General features: G+C 36.3%; 1 protein-coding gene across 1 annotated transcript in view; it reads right to left on the bottom strand.

Annotated features, from left to right (window-relative positions):
• PDE10A (phosphodiesterase 10A) overlaps positions 1-26,674 on the bottom strand; it is a 262,739-nt gene that overhangs the window by 22,388 nt on the left and 213,677 nt on the right. Inside the window, exons 19-20 of the mRNA XM_036768216.1 lie at positions 8,041-8,152; positions 2,593-2,673 (exon numbers count right to left, since the gene is read on the bottom strand). Coding sequence (XP_036624111.1) covers positions 2,593-2,673; positions 8,041-8,152 — 193 coding nt within the window. The remainder of the gene's footprint in view (positions 1-2,592; positions 2,674-8,040; positions 8,153-26,674) is intronic.

The following is a 26,674-nucleotide window of genomic DNA, read 5'->3' as shown; positions in this document are numbered from 1 at the left end:
TTTGAGTACTGTGGAAACACAATCAGAATAACACAAGATTTAGCAGCTTCTACATTAAGGGATCAAAAGGCTTGGAATATGATACTCCAGAGGTCAATGCAGCTAGGATTAAAACCAAGAATCACCTACCCAGCAAAACTGAGTATCATGCTTCAAGACAAAATATGGACTTTCAATAAAATAGAGGACTTTCAAGCTTTCTCAGTGAAAAGACCAGACCTGAATAAAAAATCTGACTTTCAAACACAAGAATCAAGAGAAGCATGAAAAGGTAAACAAGAAAGAAAAGTCACAAGGGACTTACTAAAGTTGAACTGTTACGTTTACATTCCTACATGGAAAGATGATGTGTATAATTCATGAGACCTCAGTATTAGGGTAGCTGAATGGAATATACATATATTTATAGACAGAGGGCCAGGGTGAATTGAATATGAAGGTAGGATATCTAAAACAAAAAAAAATTAAGGGATGAGAGAGGAACATATTGAGAGAGGGAGAAAAGGAGAGATAGAATGGGGTAAATTATCTCACATAAAAGTGGCAAGAAAAAGCAGTTCTGTAGGAAGGGAAGAGGGGGCAGGTGAGGGGGAATGAGTGAATCTTGCTCTCATCGGATTTGACCTGAGGAGGGAATAACATACACACTCAATTGGGTATCTTACCCCACAGGAAAGAAGGAGGAAGGGGATAAAAAAGGGAGCACAATAGAAGGGAGGGCAGATAAAAGGAGAAGGTAATCAAAAGCAAACACTTTTGAAAAGGGAGAGGGTCAAGGGAGAAAATTGGATAAAAGGGGATAGGATAGGAAGGAGCAAAGTATAGTCAGTCTTTCACAACATGAGTACTGTGGAAGGGTTTTGTATAATGATACACATGTGGCCTATGTTGAATTGTTTGCCTTCTTAGGGAGAGTGGGTGGGAAGGGAAGAGGGAAGAGAATTTGGAACTCAAAGTTTTAAAAGAAGATGTTCGAAAAAAGGTTTTTGCATGCAACTAGGAAATAAGATATACAGGTAATGGGGCATAAACATCTATCTTGCCCTACAAGAAAGTAAGGGAAAGAGGATGGGGGGTGTGTGTGGGGTGACGGAAGGGAGGGGTGACTGGGGAACAGGGCAATCAGAATATATGCCATCTTGGAGTGGGGGGAGGGTAGAAATGGGGAGAAAGTTTGTAATTCAAGCTTGTGAAAATTAATGCTGAAAACAAAAAATATTAAATAAATAAATAGTGATTTTTTTAAAAAAAGGTTTTTTTTCCACTATAAATGACTGAAAATATACCAAGATGCCCTTGGGATTTTGGAAAACCCTAAATAGTATAAATCAATTATTCACCAGAGTTTTAAAAGTTATGTTACATTTGAATCCATGCCCTAAAATAATCAATACATAATCTTTTAAACTCAATGCATATCTGACTAACCCAGGAGTAAAATAAAATTTTGTTTCCAAAACTATGCAATAGGTTTTCATTATATTCATCAAATCAGTGGTCTTTTCACTTTTATTTATTATTTCACGTGAAGTACTCACATCTAAAATAATAGTAATAGAAAACTAAACAAACTCTAATGTGTATAGCTGGCCTCCAACCTGCCAAGCAGCAGAAATCTCTCCTTTCATCTCTGAATTTCCACCTTTAGGCCCTACCGTCTTGGTGACTGACTCTCTAGCAGGTTCCAGCCATCCTTCACTTCATTCTGTAGGCATCTCTTTACTGGCCTCTCCAGGTGCCTCATTAGCATACATCTATACTTCCCCTACCTCTTCTAACACGTAGGTAATGATCAATTAACTACCTGATCGCTCCTGGAAGTCTATCAATGTGCTCCCCTATCGCTCCACTGTCCCTGCAAGCTTATGGCCCAAAGTATTCCTCCTGGTTCTTTACTCTCCTGCAAAAACCATCACTGCTCTATTCATTAGAACATAAGCTTCCCAGGGGTAGGGACTGCACTGTTACCTGGCACTTAACTACAATGCTTGGCAAATAATGTGTTTAGGAAGTGCTACTTAATAGAAGGACATTAATCAGTAGGGCAAAAGGTGAAAGTAGAGAGTTACTTGTATATGGGTAGATGATGTAGTCATGCCTCACAAAGATATGTAGCATGAAATGTACAAAATGCTTTAGGATATTACCACCAAATATTTACAACCACCATTAAAGTTAGCATTTGCTCTGATCAAGAAATCAGAGGTTCTCACAGTTTATTTGCAATCCAGGTGCAGGATTCAGAATCTAAAGTAGTCACCACCACACCACGGCAGCCCTCATAGAAAAACTCTGTGTAAGTAGGGGTGATTGATTCCTCTCATAGCATTCTCCCCAGAGCTCTACATTTAGGTGACTAAAATGCTTTAAACATGTGGAAGACTCAAGGTTTAAGGTGACTAAGGGTGGCTATCTTTTCTACTTTCCTCAATGTTTCTAAAGAAGAGATATAGTGTGTCATCATGAGACCTGGAACACTACAACCTTAAGTGCAAAATATGTTGTATGATTTCATGTTTTACTCAATTATGAGTTTCCTTATGCACCATTTGTGACTGAAATAAAACATTTGTTTAATGAAATAATTCATACTTGGCCTTGAGGGACTTCATCCTTTTTGTCTCTGTCCATCATAGGGATAGGCTGGATTCCAAATTTCTTCATTTCATCACCCTAGAGTAAAAGAAAAAAGAGGAAAAGTAACATCTTCTTTCTTCACAAGTTGTGAAATTAAGGGAAAATAATTTTGGGGGGTATGAAAGTCCTTTTTTATTTAAAAATGTATTATATTTGCTTGACAATCCAGAAGCAAAACAGCTTACTAAACAATTATTTCAGATAAAGTTCAATAGCATTGTTCTTTCATAGTACAATATACTCTATTTAGTTATCTTATAGTTTCATTTTATCTTAATGTTTTTTTAAGGTAAGTTAGAATTGCTAGCAATGCACTCAGACTTTGTCTCCTTCCTCCAAGCATTAATAAGGAGAACTGAAAGAAATAAAAGGCCTCACAGAATCCTTGAGTTGGAAGCCATCATAGTTCATTTAGTCCACAGGAAGAACCCAAAAGAAAAAGTATAAGGAATGCTCGAAATGACAGCAATGTCTTTTTTTTCTTCATAACTCTTCAAATTTTCTTTCATGCTCCTAGTATATGGGTGGCAGAATGCTCTTGAGCAATTCAACTGGAGTCTACAAAATGCTGTGAGGCACAAACATGAATTTTCTGAAAAATCTAAGGTTTGTGTAGAGCCTTGCAATTTGCAAAGCGCTTTAAATATATTATATCACTCAGTCCTCACATCTCCTCTGTGATGACGTAGGTGCTATTAACATCTTCCATTTTGTGGATGAGAAAACAGGCTAACAGTGAGGAGTTCAAGATCACAAAGGTACTGTCTGAACTTGAATTTGAACTCAGATCTTCCTGACTACAAGTCTAGTGCTTTATCCACTGTGCACCTAGCTGCTAAGAAGTCTTTTGTTCAAGCTAATAAGTATGTAATATGAGCTATATCTATGGACTATTACATTTCCCATAAATTTCTATGTTACATGTAACTATTCAATTAAAAAGTTCATCTATTAGGACTTTTGTACTACTATTACTTTAACTAGATATATGTACTGCCTCTTGCCTATATATATATATATATATGTGTGTGTGTGTGTGTGTGTGTGTGTGTGTGTATGTGTGTATGTATGTATGTATATTATATATAATATATAATATGTATATATATTATCTATGTCAGATACACACACACACACACACACACACACATATATATATACACACACACACACATTTACACGTACATCTGACATAGTCAGATAATCCAAAACATTAAAATTAGGACTCCATAAAGAATCACAGGATTAGAGGGGCAATCCTCCGGCACATACTTTCACTTTCAGGCAGATCTACACCTAAACATTTTTTAAACTAGTATAAAGGAAAATTATATTAGTATTAAGTGGATAGACTTAGTTTAGTACTTGGCTTGGTACCAATATTTACCAATACCGGTACAACAGCATTTTAACTAAGGATGACTTTTAATTTTACTATTACTATGGGAAAAACCACCAGATATAATATCTCTTATTTCAGAGATCTAGCAACCATGCAATTTGAAAATTCAATTATCTCCATTATATCAAGGATTTATTGAGTATAGGATACAGTCATTATTTTATAAGCTATAATGATTTTCATATGTAAAACATTTTTTTTCTGAAAGAACTTATAAAGTAAGTAGAGAAAGAAAGGGTGCTAAGAAAGGAAATTATAAATTTTAACCTTATTTCCTTCCTGTTAAAAGCTAATCGTATTCTCTCTTAGCCTAGTCTCTGATTCTCCATTTGATGCACATAAAATAATTTCAACGACTTTAGGGCCCTATGTGCCTTTTCGCCTCAACAATCATTAATTTCATTTTTTCAAGCATTTGAAGACGATGATGATGATAACTTTTCCCCTTGGAGTGCACTCCTTTAGACCAGACTCCATCAAATTCACACCTCAGCAGCATCCGCTCTCTACCCATCTGACTGGAGGACAGGTGGAGTCAAGGGCTCCTTCCAAAGTCTTCATTTAAAGAAGGTCCTAGGGCAGACTCCTCTTCATTTCCCGCCAGGCTGCACTCCTTTCCAGAGGTCTCCATTAAGCCCTGGACTTTACCACTCTCTTCCCTCTCCCCCTCTTTTCACCTTCCTTTAGTGTGTTGTCTACTCCCATTAGACTGTAAGCTCCTTGAGGGTGGGTAGTGTTGTTGTTTTTTTATATGTGTATCCCCAACATTTAGCACATTGCCTGGCATGTAACAGACATTTAATAAAAGCTTGGTGACAGTAATAACAACATAGTAATTCCGTTAAATATGTTAACTCAACTGATCCTCACAACAATCCTGTAAAGTTGGTGCTATTGTTACACTCACGTTATAGAAGAGGAAACTGAAGCACAGAGATATCCACTGTGCTACCTAGATAAATCTTCCTTAATTTCTCCATGCCTCATATAATAATTTTTAGTTTCCTAAAAAGTCTAAATCAATATACAATATACTTGGAAGATGACCTCATGGTCCCCACAAATTACATTGCTAGTTATATATTCCAGTATAATTTTCTTTATAAACAACAGTATATTTATAATTCATAATTAGGGAATATTTCTAATGTACACTAACTAAGGTCTTTAATAGAACATACTACAAGTTTCCCTATGATAAAAGTTCTGGAGCCTCTCCAAATCACTAGATAGTTACCTTTAAATTGGTGACTATGGTCTTAAAATGCCCCCAATTTATTTGCTAGGAATGCAGAATATTTAACTGTGCATATGTGTGCATGTATATTTAAAAGTGTAAGGGTGGGGGGTTTTGCTTCCCATTAATTTCATCATAGAAGTTCAGACATGTCAATTAAATCAATCCATCAAAAGTGCAAACTAGATATAACTAAGTCTTTGATAAACTTGATAGTACTATAGAGTTTTGATCTTGCATGAAAAAACTGAAGCCACCTAGAAAATATTGTGTGACTGTATGATTGGCTGGGAAGTCCGAGAGAGATTTCTTGAGCTGCACCTAAAAATAGCGCACTTTCTCTCTCTCTCTCCCTCTCTCCCTCTCCCCTCCTCCTCCTCCTCTTCCCTCTCCTCATTCTCTCTCTCTCCACTGGCCATGTTATTGGAGAAACTGTACCAATACCAGAAAGGAATCCAGCTAGAATTTAGAGAGGCTGGAGCACTTGGAGACAACAGAGCCACTCAAGGAAAAGGCAATTTCAAAGCAAATGATTCTTCCTGGTAGAGAAAAGTGCCAGCTATATCTAATAGTAAGAACTTTATAAGAACTCTGCAAAAAGAGGGAAAGATATCTAGCAGCTAGGAAATTACACGTATTCTATAATATGTGCCTTCCTAACATTACACTCAAAAGTTTGTGCCCACTTTTCCTATAGACCATATGTATTTGTGAGTACGTGTCCCAGACTTTTGAAAGGAATGTTTTAGAATTATTTTGACTTTATCATCTTGGTAAATAGCTCTGCTAAAAAGATAATTAATCAATGAAAATACCCATGGAGGCTTGTAAGCAGCAGTATTTAGAAACCCAATGTTTAGCCCTAGAACCCCAAGAGTAAATAGCAGCTGTCCTCAGCAGAACCCCACCTGCAAGTGTGAGTGCATTGTTGGGTGAGTGGCCCTACATTAGGATTTATAATCATAAAAGACATTTTAAAAAGCAGAAATCGCAATGCAAAAGCAATGTAACATTATTAGTTAAAATTTAGAATCTTCACAATTACATTAATGTTTCCTGGCTACTCTTCAATCAAAACAAAGACAACTTACCCATCTTTTCTTACTCTCTTCCTTTCTCTTCCCTTTTCTGCTCTCCTCCCTTCCCTTTCTTTCCTTTCCCTTCCCTTCTCTTCCCTTTCATTCAATTCAATTACTGATTGACCACCCCTCATATGCTATGCCTCCTGGTGAATCTGAAGGTTGAATAAAATTGGCCCAATTCTCTAAAATGAATCAATTTGCAACAATACAAAATAGTGAGGAACTTTATGAGGAAATGATTATTGGACTAATTGACTTTTAAAATCATTTGTACCAAGATTTATTTTAGATTTTTTCTCTTTAGATAACTCTATTCAAAGGAAATCCTAGTACCATAATAAATAATGTGAATTACATAGGAAAAAAACCAGTATTTTACATATTTATGACATTCTAGATTTTGTGGTTTAGGTGAACAATTTAGCTACAGAACCAATAATTAAATGTATGTCTTGGACAACAATTACTTTACGTGCCATCCAAAAATGTTCTAAGGGATACTCATAGAATGTAGTCCAGATATACTAGTTTCAAAAAATATGCAATTCCCTTTTACATTGTTGTAAAAATCTAATCGGGATAACATTATACAAATTCTTTCAGCTGAAAGATTTAAGACATGTATATCTGAAATAACTTTACTAAATGAGTCTGACAATAACTAGGCTCTGTGACAAAACACATGCACACACACGCATGTGTGGAACACCTAATTACATAGGGCATACAGCATTCCAGAGAAACAGTTCCATGACATGCAATCAACTGAACAATCATGGTACTCACACAACAAGAATTCTTTTGCTTGAATGTTAAAAATAAATTTAAGTAACATAAAACTTTTCAACTTAAATTGAAGATGAACAATTTGCTAGACTATTCCTCTTCCTGGGTGAGTTACAAGTTAAACTATTATGCATCAAATATCAAACTGCAAAATGTAATTTCCCTAAAAGAAGATGAATGAGAATGTATAAAACTTTCGCAAAAATATCTTTCTGTTTTCCTAACCCAGTAATGATATTTTTGAGAAGGGACTCATAAAACTGAATAGGTTCCCAGTACATTGACAATATTTACAATTTACGATATTACGATTCACATTGTAAACTGATGAATTAAAAACATAATAACATTTCTGATAAGAATATAATGTAAGCAAAGAAGAGAGACAATTAAAGTAATTAAATTTCATTTTGAGTATTGAGTATTTTTAATTAATTCTCCATTCCCACTATTCACATTCTCTGAGTTCTGGTTATCTTTGCCATTATTACATAGCAATGCAACAAAATATCAAGAACTTTAAGAGGAATAGGTGTTTTCACATATGAATCTATTACAAAGCATAGAAAAAAGATCTAAGTAACAGCTGAAGGAATAATTTTCATTCCTTGAGTGAGTTACAGAAATTCTTTCACTTGAGCCAATGCATTTTACATAATTTTAATTTAATTTCATCATTGAATTTCCAATGTAAAAAGGATTATCTTTGTTCTTAGTACATATATCAGTTACTGTTTCTTTTATCTTAGTAAAGAATAGCTGTTATGGATAATAAATTTAAAATAAATATTAACACAAATACACTCTTAAAAGAATTGTAATCTATTTAACTCTCTTCTCAAGTTTTTTCATACTTCTTGATATTATCTGGGTAAGCAAGAGAAACTCATACATACCTCAGCCCAGAACTCTGCATATATGTCATTAGCTGTCAATCTTGTAACTGGCCACAGCTTTGTTACAGAACAAAGGTCACAAGCAGTCATCATTAGACCAATTACCCGGTCTCTAGAATACAACGATGTAAAGTTGATTAAATCGATACTAATTTATAAAACTAACAGAAGTTTCAGTGAAAACATTTTTATATTTTTAACAACTGAATTAATAGTGAATATGATAAATATATTAAAACAAGAACAAAATGTTATAATGTAAAGCAAGAAAGAAAATGGAGCCAATGATACATTTCACTACTACCCTGTATACTTACAAGTATCACTTGTAATCTGAAAACAGAATATATTACGCAATTGTTTCTCCAGTATCTGGATGATTACCAAGATTCATAACTTCAATGTCATCTATGATTTCTCCTTCTCACTTACCCTCCTTATCTAATCAGTTGCCAAACCAATCATTTCTAACTGTACAACATCTCTTGCATCTGTCTTCTTCTTTCTACTTACGGTGCCATCACCACAGTGTGAGCTTTTACCGCCTCTTGTCTGAAGTATTACCACAACCGTCTAATGGCTCTCCTTGTCTAAAGTGCCTCTGCTACAATCCATCTAAAATAAAGCTGCCCAAAGTGATTTTCTTAAAGCACAGGTCTGAACATGTCACTAGTCTCCAAACTATTGATTCTCTATTAATTCACGGATCAAATATAAACAAACTCCTGTTTGGGATATACATTGAATAGCAACCTGGCTGCAGCCTAATTTCTAACTTATGTCACAGAGGTATACTATAATTAAGATTAACCGATTTTCTTATTGTGGCTCATTTGTCTCTGTTGCCTACAACTGTGCCTCATGCATGGAAGGCACTGCTTCCTCACATTCATCTTTTAGAATCACTAGTTTCCTTTAAGACTCAGCTCTGATGCCATCTTCCACGTGATGTTTTTTTCTGATCTGCTAGTATCTTGCCCCTCAAATGGCCTATCACAGATTTTTTTATAAGTATACTCACTCACTCACAGAGAGAGGGAAAGAGAAAGAGAGAGAGAGAGAGAGAGACAGAGAGAGAGAGAGACAGAGAGAGAAAGAGAAGGAGAGGGAGAGAGAGGAAGAGAGAGAGAGACAGAGAGACAGAGAGAGAGAGATACTTGAATACCTCTTTGTGGGACAAAGGCAACCGTAAGTTCTCAAAGGCTATGCTAGGTAGTACAAGCTCTGGTAGATTCTACCATGCCGGAAAGACCTCGAGCATAACCTTCGGGGCCAAAATAGCTAATCACAGAGAGGCACATCACCAGTAGGTCAGCCACTTGGTGATGGATAACCAGTTTGAGACTGTCAATAACCTCTAATTGGCACTACAAATGTGGGATCCTTGTATAATGACCAAAAGGTGGATACGTTGCTGGAGGAGCCGAGCCATGTTAACCTTGGCATTCTTGATATAAATGGAATGAGAAGAAAGAATGATACAGCTAAATGGAAGGACAGCTTTCCGACTCTCCTACAAGAAACAATGAAAAGAATCAGTGAACTGGGTTTTATGGTATACACAAAAGCTACAAGAAAAAATATTTGATGGAAATTTGGTCACCAGTATTGCATTATTAATGGTAAGCATTTGCTAAAGTACCACCATGAAAATAAATGCAGCCTTTTTTGTTGCTTAGGGCAATGTGGTAGAGCAATTATACGAATAACTTTTTTAAGATTTTCCAATTCAAGTCAATATACACTCGGTGACTTCAATGTACAGATGGGAAAGGAGAGGACAGAGGGAAGTGTAGTTTAAAAGAAATGAGAACAGTCGGAGGCTGAGAATTTATGCCTCTATCATGAAATGAAATTTCTTTTAAAAAGGAAGTAAAGGAAGGAGGGACAGAACAGAGGACAGGAAGAAGGGAATGACAGGAGGAAAGGAGGAACAAATTATTGGTAGGCATTGTGTACCAGATAGCATGGATGCAATAGGAATGGAATAAGCATGCATTGATTACCTAGTATGTGCAACAGACTGTGTATTGTAAAAAAATTTCATTTGATCCTTACAACAACCGGGGGGGGGCAAGGGAGGTGCTGTTCTTATACCCATTTTACGGTTGAGGAAACTGAAACAAAGGTGAAGGGGCTCTCCCTTAACCTACAAGTCACAAAGCTAGTAAGTATCTGAGGCCGGTTTTGAACTCCGGTCTTCCTGACTCTAGGCCCAACGCTGTAACTACTGTACCACTTAGCTAAAGGGGAAAGACAGAGACAAGAATCATTAGGCTAGATAGTCATGTATGGAATGAAATCTTCATTTTTGGAGGGAGCTCCAGATTGATGAGTTCACAAATCATGTGTGTATTTTCATACAGCAAAATCTGATGTGGTTTTTTACTTAAATTTTTCAGGATAACCCCAGGGAGGGACCTTTAAGACTAAGCAAAATAAATCTATGCATCATGCATAGCATCTTAAAGTTGGTATTGGTCAGTTCTCTATGCATGCCATGGAACTCAAATCATGTAGCTCATGTACTTTAAGGCCATGTCTTTGAACTTCATGTTATTTTTACAGCATTTCTCATTTAGAGAAGTTACTGGAACAGGCAGTGGCTACTCTGAGAACACTACAAATGAATGAATATGGGTCTCTCTTTCAAGTGGCTGCCATTTCACATTTGTCAGTTTCATAACTTAAAAATGAGTTAACAGATTTTATCTAAATTTGATATGTATCAAATAATATGCATTTTAAAATAAACTTTTAGTTCAGTCTACCATCTTGACACAGAAAGTTACCTGATAAAAATTTTCAAGTGTAACTTTCAATAGATCTCAAATAAAAATTGTTATGTGGTAGAAGCAACAGAGCTATGTGTTTGTCCTGAATAAAATTTACAATTTACAGAATCACTATCTACTAGTTTTCATTAGTTTTAAGATATTTAAACATCGGCTTATATAAAGCAAGGTATATAACTCCCAATTAAAAAGAAAAATACAAAAACATATTCTTGCCAATAAATAATTTATCTATTAAATATTTTCTATTCTGAATTATTTTTTTAAATAGCATTTAAATCCCACATTAAACTGTCAAGCCTAATGTCACCATGGGATATTGGGCAAGGGACAGATAGAGGAACAGGGACTAGACTTGGGATTTCATTGGGAACTCCCAAAAGAATATACATCCTCTACCAATACAAGCTCGTATTTTCTTTGAAACTGAGTCTCAAGAGAATTGCTTAGCACACTGAGAGATCAGGTGATTTGCCCAGAGTCAGTTAGCCACTATAAGTTAGTGGTGGAACCCAAACCCAGGTCTTCCTGGCTTTGAGGCCAGTTCTCTACTATGCAATACTGTCCTGGGACCCATACAAGTTCAACCAGTAGGCATGAGAACTTTACTAGGCCTACTACTATGAGGTGCTCAACACTAAAGAGGGCAGGGATAAACTCTGAGAAATATTCATGAAGAAAACCCATGTTTAGGGATCCTACAGCAGTGAATCTTTTGGTTACTAAATACCTCCAAATCTCATATTCCAGTTCTGTGCTGGCCAAAACCTACCATGTGACTCAGTAAGACTGGCTACGTTAGTATTTGGTTTAGATAAGGGCTGTCCAAAATGCGGCCACTAGGACGCACCACAGTGGGATTTACACAGCCCACCTACAAGCATAGAAATTTACATAAACGCTTTACTAAATGAAGCCTAGCTACCGCAGACCTCTCACTGAAATGGCAAATCAAAGTATATTGTCTATTGTTTCAATAAAAACCTAAGGTGGGACAGCCCTGGTTTAGATATTACAAATAAATGCTATTTGAGGGATCAATGAGGGGAAGAGAAACTCTATGAGCAAGTCCGGTCACTCCCCTGAATCATAGATACTCGCCTAAAAACAATAAATCTGGCATTGAGGACATGCAGCACCAAGCACAGGCTCAAGTCAACATCCCTTGCTGGATGTCCCACAGACACTTCAAACTCGACAGTTGAAAGAGCATATATCTTTCCTCTCAGGGTGTCTCCCATTATCATTTTAACATATTTTCTGGAACTGGACCAGAAATGGGAAAACGCATTGTCTTTATATGTGATTCTTCTAACAACCTCAGAAGACTAGATCTTAGTGGGAAAAAGGAAGAAGCTATATACATTTCCTTCATCCAAACACCCTAATAAATTGTATGCTATATATGTTTCTGTAAGAAATTACAAAAATATGTTATATTAAAAGAAACTAGGGTATTCTAAGGACAACTACAAACTTTTTTGTAATGGAAAAGGATACCATATGTATCGCTGCAACTACTAGATTCTAGAAAGTTGTGGGTAGACTAGGAATAGAAGATACATAAAGTAATTTAGTATACAATATTTGAGATGAGTCAGGGGTTCTCAACCTGGAGTTCTTGAATTTGTTATCTTTATATCTGTAGATCAATATAGATATATATCTTCATATATAACTATATGTATGTATGTATGTGTGTGTGTGTGTATATATATATGTATATATCTGTGAATACAGCACTGGCCCTGAAGTCAGGAGGACCTGAGTTCAAATATGGTCTCAGACATGTGATCCTGGGCAAGTCACTTAACCCTGAGTACCCCTTAAAAAATAAAACTGTGTGTGTGTGTGTGTGTGTGTGTGTGTGTGTGTGTGTGTGTGTGTGTGTAAACTGTATTTCAACATAACTGGCTTCCTTTCTTAACGAATTTAAAAATAATTTTCTGAGAAGGGCATTCATTTCAGAACTGACCGTGATGATGAATAAGATATAACTGATTTCTTTAATAAATTTAAAAATGGTTTTCTGAGAAGGGTATACATATCAGAACTGACTCTGATGATGACTGGGATATATCCAACTCATTCACTGGACCTGGATATATTTAAATTACATGCCCTGGAATTAAGGTGACTGAATGTAGATTCAGTATAGATCCTAATCAATTAGAACTATCCAGTCTAATTAGGAAAAGGTCAAAGTAAGACCACAAACTTCAATAATGTGAATTGGAATTCTCTCATCAAATATCAGAGGGCCCCTTTCCCGACAAGTTGCATAACTGGTGATTGTTAGTTAGGTCTACCATGGGTTTTGCTTGTCATTCAAGGTCCTTCACAATACAGAATTACTCTTAAGTAACAATAGACAAACTCTCCCTCAGCCCACATATCCAATTAGTCGCCAAATCTTGTTCAGACGTTACCCTACCTTAGATGCTCAGTACCTCTTTCTATGATCTCTGTCATAATGGCTTCTTAATCAGTCTCCCTGCCTTATCACTTCTCCAATCCACTTTCTAAATATCCTTCCTGATCTGATGATCTAAAAACAGAGACTGGTTCCACGAAACCATACATAAGGATCTCCGGGGTCTGTGTAGTAAACTTAGAAAACCACATATTAATACTATCCAGTTTCTATTTTTATTTATTTTGTTAAATATTTTCCAATGATATCTTGACAGGGTTCAGCTTGAGAGTGTTGAGGGTCACAATGCAACCTGTACATGTTTGACATCATTGATCTAAACTACCTTCCCACACCCAATTCCTATTTAATAAAATTCAGTACTTTCTTATTATCTCTAGGATCAAACATGAACTCTTCTCTTTGGTACTTAAAGCCCTTCACAACTTGCCTCTGACCTACCTTTCCAATCATGTACACTTCTTCCCTTTATGTACTCTTTAGTCCAGCCAAGTGAGCCTTCTTCCTCTGACTGGCCTCATCTATGATTCTCCATTTCCTGTGTTCATGCTACCGCACATGCTGTACTATATGTCTGGAATTAGGGTAACTGTTTTCCTCCAAATCTCAGCTCTTTTATGAGGTCTTTAAGGCTCTTCCTTACCCCTTCACCAGAAGAGCATATAAATTTGCTCTGGCCCTACAACCAAGAACGCCTACAAAGTGGTTCTTATAACAAACCATAATACATTCAAGAACCTCAACAAATCCAGCTGCTCTGAATGTGTGCAGAAATAATTACAAAGAGGAGATACTTTCACTGATCTCATGCCTCTCACAAAGCCAAAGACTGGATAGAGTTATTTTTAGCAACCCTAAGGATGCTTTACAAACTGAAACTGAGACAGAGAAAATAAAGGTGGGAGAGGAGGAATGAAGTGAATTCTACTGAACCTATGAGTCGCCAATGTCTACAGCAGGGTTTGCTTTGTGTTTTAAGCAGCATGATGTAGAAGCATTTCATTCCAGTGATGCCAATCACATCATCAAACGCTCTGAACGTGTGCGACTCTTGTGCACATCCTTCTTCAGATTCTCCATTGGAGGTCCACCCAATAGGTCTTTCTCTAGACCTCTGGACACTGTATCTGAACAGTAGAAAAGCTGTCATTGGTTATCCCTCACTGGTTCACCTTCTGCGCCGGTCAAAAAATCTTTCTTCTACATACTCTACTCGCGCCATCTATTGCACTTCAAAGTTAATTGAATAATACATGAGATTACTATTAGAATACTGTTAAAAATAGGATTGTTTCAAAGAGAAATTTGGGGTCATTAAAAGCACCACACAATTCCTTATATGCTTTTCTCCTCCTCTTAAATCCTTAATCCAGTTCACCATCCACACACAGAATGTGGCGAAGGCACATGAAATGATGAACCAGCTCAATGGGATAACAGCACAGTCTATCTAACCATTTTTTGGTTTTTTCCTATGTTGATAGTAAACACTTCTCAGTATTAGGGCTCTCATTAGAAGAGTATCTGAGGGGCAGCTAGGTGGCGCAGTGAGTAGAGCGCTGGCCCTGGAGTCAGGAGGACCTGAGTTCAAATGTGACCTCAGACACTTGACACATTTACTAGCTCTGTGACCTTGGGCAAGTCACTTAACCCCGATTGCCCTGCCCCCCCCCCCAAAAAAAGTATATCTGTAACGTTTTAGGAACTAAAGTCATGCTTGAAAAGGAGTAACTGGAAGGCCTCCTTGTTACAGGTGATCTCTTTAATTGTAACTCTATACTGAACAATTTCCATGACAGTGGCAAACACCTCTGGAAAGTATACATCTCTCTGTTTCATTCCTTGCTTGTCATTATTAATCCGAATAAAGTTGAACAAAGTTATCACTTTTGTTATAGCTTTCAAGAGCTCTAGTATGATTTTTACATAAGATGGCATACAGCAGACACTTAACAAATGCTTGCCGATTGGCTGGAAGAGAGCATTTAAGGTGGTTATTCTACTTCAATGAAAACAAAATTTTTTATAGTCAACTAAGTACATGCAGGAGAATCTTGTGTTTTCTATAATTTTTAAGCAAATGTGTAACTATGAAGATGTGCTCCACTGTAGGTATTTAGTTGTGAAAAATCTGCCTGTTTCCTTCTTATACCATTAGCAATGCATATTCTCATAAAACTTTTGTGGAAGTGAAAAAAACAGGTCCATGGATTGGCAGCTATTACTGTTCAGTTGGTCACTTTTTACGATAAGAATGAAGCATGGGATTTCTTCCTAAGCCTCTATTATTCTCTATTTCAAATATCTTGATAATTAGTCCTAATAACAGCCTCAAAACTATAGCTTCTGGTAATGCTGACAATAACCAGCGGGAGTAGCATTAAAATAATAAAAACAGCATCAACAGTGTCAAATGGCCAGCATTTATACAGCACTTTCAAGTTTGAGAAGGCTTTACAAGCATTTCCTCATGATCCTGACAACCACCCCAGGATATGGGTGCTGTTATTCCCATTTTATGGAAGAGAAAACTGAGCCAAAAGATCAATGACTTATCTAACTGATAGATGCCTGAGGCTGGATTTGAACGCAGGTCTTCTTGCTTCCAGCACCACCGGCTATGCTATTTAGCTGATCTCCTCTCAGTATAAATAGGCCAGACTAGCCATTCTTCCCAGTTTTGTTTCTCATTATGCCTTTTTCTACCTCCTGGTGCAATACATTAGGTATAATGAGATTACTGTCCAATGCGGTGGCCTCACTGACATTACTGGAGAAAAATATTATAAAAATATTTGCAGATCTTTTCCATATCTTGTCAAATAAATGTCTTCAAGTTTTGTTCTGAAATGCTTTGGGGATGGGGTGTACCCTGGCATTTTCATGTAGTTAATAACTAAGGTGATAAGTGTATGGCACTAATAATGCAATATTTACTATACTAGATAAAAAATTATCCCTAAATCTGTAGTACAACGATCTCTGTCAGTGATTTGCAAATGGATACCTTTTTCTATATTGGTGATGATGGCTAAAAAAATCCACTACTCCTAAGTAAATCTCAAATCATATGAATTCCTGTAGTCTGATTAACAGCAACATGTACATATACAAAGATTTCAATGCATGTAAAATTTACATTGTGAGTAATTTTAAATTATACTTATCATGTTAAAATATCTTATGGTAATTACAGCAAAATAGATAACTTTTACATTAATATAAAGCTGATTTACTTTTATGATACCACATTGATTCACACTCATAACAAGAAAAAAGTTGTCAAAAGGTTGATTCATTAAGTAAATCTAGGATGTGTGATGGATACTGTAGTATTATGTTTGCTTTTTAATCTCCTGCTGAGAAAATGACCCCTGGAATGATTTTGTTGTCTGATTTTGCACCAGACCAATCTACTTCCTACTTCTGGCAACGTTTCATGCTTTTTCTATTCTTGTTCTTAATACCTCTTGTCAGATAATATTTTAAAGCCTGTGACTGTGGTTTACAATTATATATATATATATGTATATATATATATATATATATATATATACTCCCACATAAAACAATCCTATTTGGGTTGTTTCACATTAAAATACCATACAGGTGACACAGATCCTCTCAAAATATTATTATTCGAATAAGTACTTTCCCAAGAGCATAACAGATTTTTAGGGTTTTATTATCTCCACACAAGAAATAATTCTATAACATAAGCTTAAACATGACATGAAAGTTAAATGAATATAATAAATCTTTTAAAGGATTCATTTTCTAATTTTTTTAATTTAAGGAAGGTGATCCCTTTCCCTGCTTTAAGTGTCTCCTACCTAGCATGTAAGGGGGAAGGATGTGGTTGTTAAAAACAACCACAACTTTATTATTCTATGTATTTGTTTAATATAGTTCCCTCATCTCTTTCCTCCCGAGAACCAATAACTCCCTTTGACTTATTTTTATTGTTTTTATAAAGTCAACAGCTAAAAGTATGACATTTTAACCTACGGAATGTGAAGATTTAAGTAGAAAGAAGTGACAAAAATTACCAAATGTGATACTAAAATGCGATTTATAGGTATGAGATAAAGGAGCATGAAGGATTTTTCGACCAGGCACTGGCAGTCCTTGGCATGATGCCCTCCAACTTTCATACTGCCATCCCCTCATTTTCCTCTTTTCAATATTTCCTGCATTCTCTTCTTTAACCACACCAAATCCCAAAGAACTTTCAAGAAGCTCTATTCCCTTCTGAAAGGCAAACATGGTATAGGCATCCAGGTTTTATGAGATGACATGGAATAATACATAGAGGACCAGTCTTGGAATAAGCCTGTGCACAATGGTATCTATCACTATATCTCCTCCTATATTGCTTCTGGGGCAGAGAAAGTTAACAGGCAATATCAGTACCCCAGTAGACCTCTGATTCAGAAAATGCTATTTTTTCTCATCAAGTTCAATTTAATTAAATCCAGAAGAAAAAAAGGCAAAATTAATACTAAAACACATATTTTTATTTACAACAATGCTAGCCTGTGAAGCCACATCTACTAAGTATGAAGTTCCAAGCTAGATGCTGGCAGTACGCAAACAAAATTTAAATAACTGCTGCCCTCAAAAAAGCTTAGATTTACTGAGGGTATATATAATATGTGCACAAAATAAACGTAAAGTAAATTCAAAGTGTGCTAATAGTGTGCTTATTAATAACTAGGGTGGTCAGAAATGGCCTCATGTAGGAGATGACAGCAGAACTGCGCTTTGAAAGAAGCTATGGATTTTATAAGGCAGAAGTGAAGAGTAAGAAAATTTCAGATAAGGAATGGATCACTTCTCAAAAAAAAATGAAGGTGAGAGATGGAATACTGTATACAAGCAACAGCCTGGTGGCCAGTTTAGCAAGAACAGATATTTCAAGAAAAAGAGGAATATGAAAAATGAATGGAAAGGGAAATAGGTATAAAACTGTACAAGGCTACAAATGGCAGGTGAAGAGCTGTATTATGTCCCAGAAGAAATGGGGATCCATCTAAGACTTTTTAGTAGGGAGATAACATGGCCATAACTCTATTTTAACAATATCAACGTGACAACTCTATGGCAACATCTTTTCCAAATATAAAATTATTCTGTCCGTGACATATGTCTCCTTACTTCTCCAATGAAATCTACAGTATTCATCCAATTTCTCCATATGTGTATTCCACCTTACTTTTTAAAAAAAATTGACAAGTACAAGAAAAAAATCTGTCAGCTAACCATTACTGTGTGGAGATGTCCTTGTGCCTTAAAGAGAGATAAATATATGGGATGAGTTCAGAAAAATATCAGAATGAGTTCTGGCAAAGGTATAAAATAATCCTTTCTGCATGTTTATTTTCCCTTCCATTCAAAAACCGTGAAATCCCTGGAAACCTACTGCCCTTTCTTATTGGACTTCCCACCTTTTTATGGGATAAAGTTACCCCTAGAAACACTGGCCTTTTTCAGGGGCTGTGTATATGATTGAAGGATTTTTTTTTTCATTCACTGGTACAATCAAATGTGTCTTCAAAAGAGACAGAGAAATGAAAATATTTTTTAAACTGTAAGAAAGGGCTGATTTAAAGGGAACAAATGTCCCTTGTCCAGTGCTTAGCACACTACCTTGTCACATTATAGGAGCTTAATAAATGTTTAATGATAGATTAACTTAGAGGCTAGCTTTATTTTGTTAATAAGAATATGCCTCTCAGTTTTAATTTTGGAATGATTTTCCTCTTCCTTTTAGATAATGACCACAGAGAGAGGATTCTATGCTTATCTCCAGAAAATGAAGATGTTTCAATTACTTATCAGTGGACAAGTCCACCTAACTAAAAATGACTGTAATGCTTCTATGGAAATCTTTTTTTTTTTTAAATGCAATTTATTTATTTAACATATTTGGTTTTCAGCATTGATTTTCACAACATTTTGAATTACAAATTTTCTCCCCATTTCTACCCTCCCCCCACTCCAAGATGGCTTATATTCTGGTTGCCCTGTTCCCCAGTCAGCCCTCCCCTCTATCACGCCCCTCCCCTCTCATCCCCTTTTCCCTTCCTTTCTTGTAGGGCAAGATAAATTTCTATTCCCCATTGCCTGTGTATCTTATTTTTTAGTTGCATACAAAAACTTTTTTTGTTTTTGAACATCTGATTTTAAAACTTTGAGTTCCAAATTCTCTTCCCTCTTCCCTTCCCACCCACCCTCCCTAAGAAGTTGAGCAATTCAACCTAAGCCACACATGTATTATTATGTATAACCCTTCCACAATACTCATGTTGTGAAAGGCTAACTACATTTTGCTCCTTCCCAACCCATCCCGCTTTATTGAATTTTCTCCCTTGACCCTGTCCCCTTTCCAAAGTGTTTGTTTTGATTACCTCCACCCCCATTTGCCCTCCCCTCCATCATCCCCCTGCCTTTTATTATTTTTTTTTATCTTCCTCCCTCTTCTTTCCTGTGGGGTAAGATACCCAACTGAGTATGTATGGTATTCCCCCTCAGGCCAAATCTGATGAGAGCAAGGTTCACTCATTCCCCCCTCACCTGCCCTCTCCCCTCCTCCCATAGAACTGCTTCCTCTTGCCACCTTTATGTGAGATAATCCACCCCATTCTATCTCTCCTATCTCCCTCTCTCATATATTCCTCTCTCATCCCTTAATTTCATTTTATTTCTTTTAGATATCTTCCCTTCATCTTCAACTCACCCTGTGTCTGCTCTCTCTCTTTTACATATATATATATACACACATACATAAACACACATATATATATACACATACATACATATACACATAGATATATACATACATACACATTCACTTATATATATACATAAACATATATACATACATACATATATATATATATATGCATATTCCCTTCAACTACCCTAATACTGAGGTCTCATGAATCATACTCATCATCTTTCCATGTAGGAATGTAAACGTAACAGTTCAACTTTAGTAAGTCCCTTGCAATTTCTGTTTCTTGATTACCTTTTCATGCTTCTCTTGATTCTTGTCTTTGAAAGTCAAATTTTCTATTCAGTTCTGGTCTTTTCACTGAGAAAGCTTGAAAGTCCTCTATTTTATTGAAACTCCATATTTTGCCTTGGAACATGATACTCAGTTTTGCTGGGTAGGTGATTCTAGGTTTTAATCCTAGCTCCATTGACCTCCAGAATATCGCCTTCCAAGCCCTTTGATCTCTTAATGTAGAAGCTGCCAGATCTTGGGTTATTCTGATTGGGTTTCCACAATACTCAAATTGTTTCTTTCTGGCTGCTTGCAATATTTTCTCCTTGATCTGGGAGCTCTGGAATTTGGCAACAATATTCCTAGGAGATCTCTTTTTGGGATCTATTTGAGGAGGCGATCGATGGATTCTTTCAATTTCTATTTTGCCCTGTGGCTCTAGAGTATCAGGGCAGTTCTCCTTGATAATTTCCTGAAAGATGGTATCTAGGCTCTTTTTTTGATCATGGCTTTCAGGTAGTCCAATAATTTTTAAATTATCTCTCCTGGATCTATTTTCCAGGTCAGAGTTTTTCCAAGGAGATATTTCACATTGTCTTCCATTTTTTCATTCCTCTGATTCTGTTTTATAATATCCTGATTTCTCATAAAGTCACTAGCTTCCACTTGCTCCAATCTAATTTTTAAAGTAGTATTTTCTTCAGTGGTTTTTTGGACCTCCTTTTCCATTTGGCTAATTCTGCCTTTCAAGGCATTCTTCTCCTCATTGGCTTTTTGGAGCTCTTTTGCCATTTGAGTTAGTCTGTTTTTTAAGGTGTTGTTTTCTTCAGTGTATTTTTCAGTATTTTTTTGGGTCTCCTTTAGCAAGTCATTGACGTGTTTTTCATGGTTTTCTCGCATCCTTCTTATTTCTCTTCCCAATTTTTCCTCTACTTCTCCAACTTGCTTTTCCAAATCCTTTTTGAGTTCTTCTATGGCCTGGGGCCAGTTCATGTTTTTCTTGGAGGCTTTGGTTGTAGGCTCTATGACTTTGTTGTCTTCTTTAGGCTGTATGTTTTGGTGTTCTTTGTCACCAAAGAAAGAATCCAAAGTCTGAGACTGAATCTGGGCGCGTTTTCGCTGCCTGGCCATATTCCCAACCAACTGACTTGACCCTTGAGTTTTTCAGTGGGGTATGACTGCTTGTAGACTAACGAGTTCTATGTTCCACCTTTGGGGGGAGGTACCAGCTCTGTCAGACCCGCACTCCTCCTTCCCCAAGGACCCCCAGTCCAGACTGGGCCCAGATCCTCAGCAGGCTGTTGCACTCCTGCTCTGATCCGCCACTTAATTCCTCCCACCAGGTGGGCCTGGAGCCAGAAGTAACAACAGCTGTAGCTGCCCCACCTCTGCTGCCCCGGGGGCTGGAAGCTGAACCGGGAACTCCTTCCACTCCCGCAGCTTTTCCCACTAACCTTCTCCGCAGTCTTTGGTGTTTGTGGGTCGAGGGGGTCTGGTAACCGCCGCAGCTCACATATTCAGGGCGCTAGGGCCCCCTGCACCCGGCTTCTGGTCTGGATCGTCCACGCCGCTCAGGCTGGGCTCTGCTCCACTCCGTTCCCAGCTCCCAGCTCCGTGTGGAATAGACCTCACCCAAAGACCATCCAGGCTATCCTGGGCTGGAGCCCTGCTTCCCTCTGCTGTTCTGTGGGTTCTGCCGTTCTAGAATTGGTTCAGAGCCATTTTTTTATAGGTTTTTGGAGGGACTCGGGTATGGAGCTCACTCTAGTCCGTGCTTACCAGCCGCCATCTTCGATGTGAAACATTTTAAAGGAAGAAATGACAGAATTTAGAAATTGGATACAAGACGTAGAACGGCAGGTACGAAAGATGAATCTTCTAAACAGTTAACTGAGAAAATGGATCACTGACGAAAAAAGGGAAGTTGGGAGAGGTTGGCCAGAGGGAGGAGTAGGGTGGGATAACACCTCCTCTGTGGTGCCCTTTCTCAACCCCCAGATGACAATCCTATGGAAATCTTAGTATTAAAAAAGCTCATAATCAAAGGCAAATTAAATTTTTGAGGGCTGTCCAACTATGTTTGCTTGGATCCATGGCTACTTTTCAGAGTGGATACTACTTTAACTTTGTAAGGGAAAGTTCAGTAAAGAGCCCCACATAATTTGGAGATTTTACTGTCATTCCTCTTTTCACATCCCCCTCTGCTTGAACCTCTCAACACCATGGTCCATTTACTTATAAACTATATTTATAGTAGTCATCAAGTCCTTCCTGGGAGGCTGGGATGATGTTTGGCTCCATTTTTTTCAACAAATGGAAAATATGTTAACAAGCATGAAAATATATGGTTGATTATGTGCACCTATAATGCAAAAGCATTATTATAATTTTATAGTTGAAAGAAATCTTCAAATACCTGTAGTACAAAAAATTTCTAAGGTATATAACTTAATATCTATCTTATTAGAAAACATAGTATAGCTGTGTTTACAGTGACTGCAAATTAAGAAATATTAAACATGGGGCAGGTAGGTGGCACAGTGAGTAGAGCACTGGCCCTGGAGTCAGGAGGACCTGAGTTCAAATATGACCTCAGACACTTAACATTTACTAGCTGTGTGACCTTGGGTAAGTCACTTAACCCCAACTGCCTTGCAAAAACAAGCAAACAAAAAATACAGAACTATTAAACAGTCAAATCTCAATTGACTTGCTCTATACCATTGTTGTTAAGTCATTTTTTTCAGTCATGTTCGATTCTCCATGAGTCATTTTGGGGTTTTCTTGACAGAGATAATAGAATGGTTTGCCATTTCCTCCTCCAGCTCATTTTACAGATGCAGAAACTGAGGTAAACAGGGTTAAGTGAGTTGTCCAGAATCACAAACCTAGTAAGTGTCTGAGGCTAGATTTGAACGGTCTTCCTGACTCCAGGTCCAGCACTCTATCCACTATGTCACCTAACTGCCCTTGCCATTATTGAAACTAAAACAATTTGTTCTGTAGAGCTTAGTGATAATTAATAGCTTTATTGCTAAGTGAACTGTGTCAATTTATTCTTTCTCAATGTGTGTTCCAATACAGAAAAACCCTGAAACCAAAACACTTCATCTTTAATTTGGGGAAGATTATTGTGGGAGTGGTGGGGTTGGAGAGGACCGCCACAATTCCTGCTCAAGTGTTCTGATTAAGACTGAGAAGTAATTTGAACCATTCTCAACCAAAAGTGAAAGGAGGTACTAAGGGCGTGAGATTAAATATTGTAAATAGCATCTTTCTGTCTAAACCCAAGAGCCAGCACTATTTATATGGAGATACAGCAGAAGTCATTCTAATAATATCAGTGTTGTACAGGAAGTCTGCCTAGTATCACCATTATTATTTAATTTAGGAACAGAAATTCTGGCTATAGGAATGAGAAAAGAATAACCATAGACAAAGAGGAAGTGAGATTACTCCTTTTTCCAAATGATGATTAGTGTTTATATAAGAATCCTAGAGAGGAAAATTTTAAAAATTAAGAAAAGCAACAAGTTCAGCAAAGTTGTAGGACATAAAATAAAATAAACTCACATAAAATGTATTAAAAATCCAGAAGGAAAATACAGAAAAAGAAATGTCATTCAAAATAATTACAGAATATACAAAAAATTTAAAAATCCTCCTACCAAAACATAAAAACAATGTGAATATAGCTACAAAACCTTCTTAATAAAGGTAAAAACAGACCTCAATAAGTGGAGAGAAATTAATTATTCATGGATGAGTCATACTAATAATAAAAATATTAATAATATCTAAATTAATTTATTTAGTGCTTACTAAGCAATATTAGTTTATTAATGACACATTATTATATCTATAACAACATAATAAATGGTTTTACTATATATATTGCTATAATGCTGATATACTGCTATTATATATAGTACTATATAATATAATAATATATGCTATAATACATACATATATTGCTATAATAACAAAATAAACTATACTACTTTACAGATCTACTGGGAGGTCAAAAATTTCTAAGGAAATTATTTTAAAAACTGGTTGGAAGGGGGCCTACATGACCAAATCTCAAATTATGCCACAAAATAATACTGAAACTAAAACATAAGAAAAATAAGCTAAAAGATAAGTTAACCAGTGAAACAGTTTAAATATAACAACATACAGAAACAAAAGAGCATAGTACAATATTGTTTGATAAACCCAAAGACTGCAACTATGAGGCTACATACTATGCATCTAGAAGTTTAGAGCAATACTTCATACCATATACCTAGAAAAATTCTCATATGGATACATGACTTAGATGTAAAATGTAAAATTATAAACAAACTAGAGGATCAAGGAAGAAATTGTCTTTCATAACTATGGATGGGGAATAAAAGAAGAGGTCAAAATTAGACAAGGATAGAGAGAATAAAAGAAGAGGAAGTTGACAATTTTCAACCATTTTCCACAAATAAAATAAAGTAGCTAAAACTGGAAAAGAAGTAATTAAATGGGAAAAATCTTTATAACAAGTTTCCTCTGAATAAAGTCTGATATCTAAAATGTATACCCACACACACAGATACACACAGACACACAGACAGACAGACACACACACACACACACAGCCATTCATTCAAAGTGGTCAAAGGATATGAACAGCCAATTCTCAAGAAGAAATCCAAACTACCAATAAACATATAAAAATACTCCAGATTACTAATAGTTAGACATTAAAAGAATTTTGAAGTTCTATTTTATTGCCTATCCGATTAGGAAAGATGACAAAAATCAAAATGATAATGTTGGAGGGTCTCTGACAAAATGGGCACCCTAATGTACTATCAATGGAACTATGAATTAATTGGGTCCAATCCTTCTTGAAAGAAATTTCTAATTAGGCCCATAAAGTCACAAAACTGAACATATCTTTGATCTGATAATACAACTTACTAGTCCTCTATCCCAAACACATCAAAGAAGAAAAAGACACACAATGTACCAAAATATTTACAGCAGTTTTTTTTTACTGAAGCAAAGAATTTGAAATTAAAGGTGTTCCCATCAACTGGCTAAACAAATTCTGGCTTATGAATGGCATAAGGAGTAAAGCATTAGATTTGTTCTACAAGGTCCCAAAGGGCAGAATTAAGAGTAGTGGTTAGAAGCTGAAAAGAGAAAAATTTAGGTTTCTATTAGGAAAAATTTCCTTATTCTTCAGAGCTAACTAAAAGTAGAATAAGTGACCTCAGAAGGTAAAGGTTGTTACTGCACCAAAAGTCTTCAAGCAAAGGAGGAAGGAAACAATTATTTATTAAGCACCTGTGTGCCAGGCACTGTTCTAAATGCTTTATAAATATTATCTCATTTGACCTGCACAACAACTCTGGGAGGTAGGTGCTACTAATTGTCATTTCACAGTTGAGGAAACTGAAGCAAGCAGAGGTTAAGTGACTTGCCCAGGGTCACAGAGTTAGCAAGTGTCTGTGGCCAGATCTGAACTCCCGGCGCAGTGCTCTGTCCATCGCAACACCTAGCTTTCTCCAAATCAAGGAAATGATGGCTAACATCTTTTTGGAAATATTGCAAAAGTGTTTGTTTTTCAGGTACAGGTTGAACAAAGTAGATACTGAAGTCCCTTCCAGTTCTGAGATTGTGATTTTATGACTAAACTGTGCAGTGAATATTCTGTTAAGGATCCTCTTCAGAAAGATGCCAAGCACTTGCCTAAGCTGGACTTCCTTCTGCTATATATAAAATGAAGATAACGTTAGCAGCTACACCTCACAAGGGGTTGTTGTAAGGATCAAATGAGATAAACATCTAAAACTCTTTGCTAACTATAAAGTTCTCTCTCTCTCTCTCTCTCTCTCTCTCTCTCTCTTTATGTAGATATATATATACATACACACATATATATATGCTTCCTATAATCATCATTATTATTGTTAAACGGAATATTCTAGTTTCAAGTCTTCTCTACAAGGACTAATATTAATGAAGACTAAATAGATGTAATTTTACCTATAGCATGGAGAGAGGTTATTATTAAGAACTTATAGAGTTCTAGGCTCATAATCCCCACAGATTAATGGTACTTAAACTTCTATTACTGTTTTATTTTTCCATCTATCTAAAAGGGAATGACATTACTATTCTTAAATGCTTTTATAATTAGTGGCTTGATCACAGAATTCAAAAAGTTGCAAGGATAATAAATTGGGCCATAAAGCATTTTGTAATACATAAAACAATACATAATAAATGTACAGCAATTATTCAACAAATATATTAGTTCTAATCATGTCAGGTAACTGATCATATGCTTTTAGCTTCAATATAGTGGAAAGAAAGTCAGCATAGAACTATATAGTCATTGAGCTGATGAGAATT

This window comes from Trichosurus vulpecula, chromosome 7 (assembly GCF_011100635.1).
Source record: "Trichosurus vulpecula isolate mTriVul1 chromosome 7, mTriVul1.pri, whole genome shotgun sequence".
Lineage (NCBI taxonomy): Eukaryota > Metazoa > Chordata > Mammalia > Diprotodontia > Phalangeridae > Trichosurus > Trichosurus vulpecula.
This window is presented reverse-complemented; position numbering and strand designations above follow the sequence as displayed.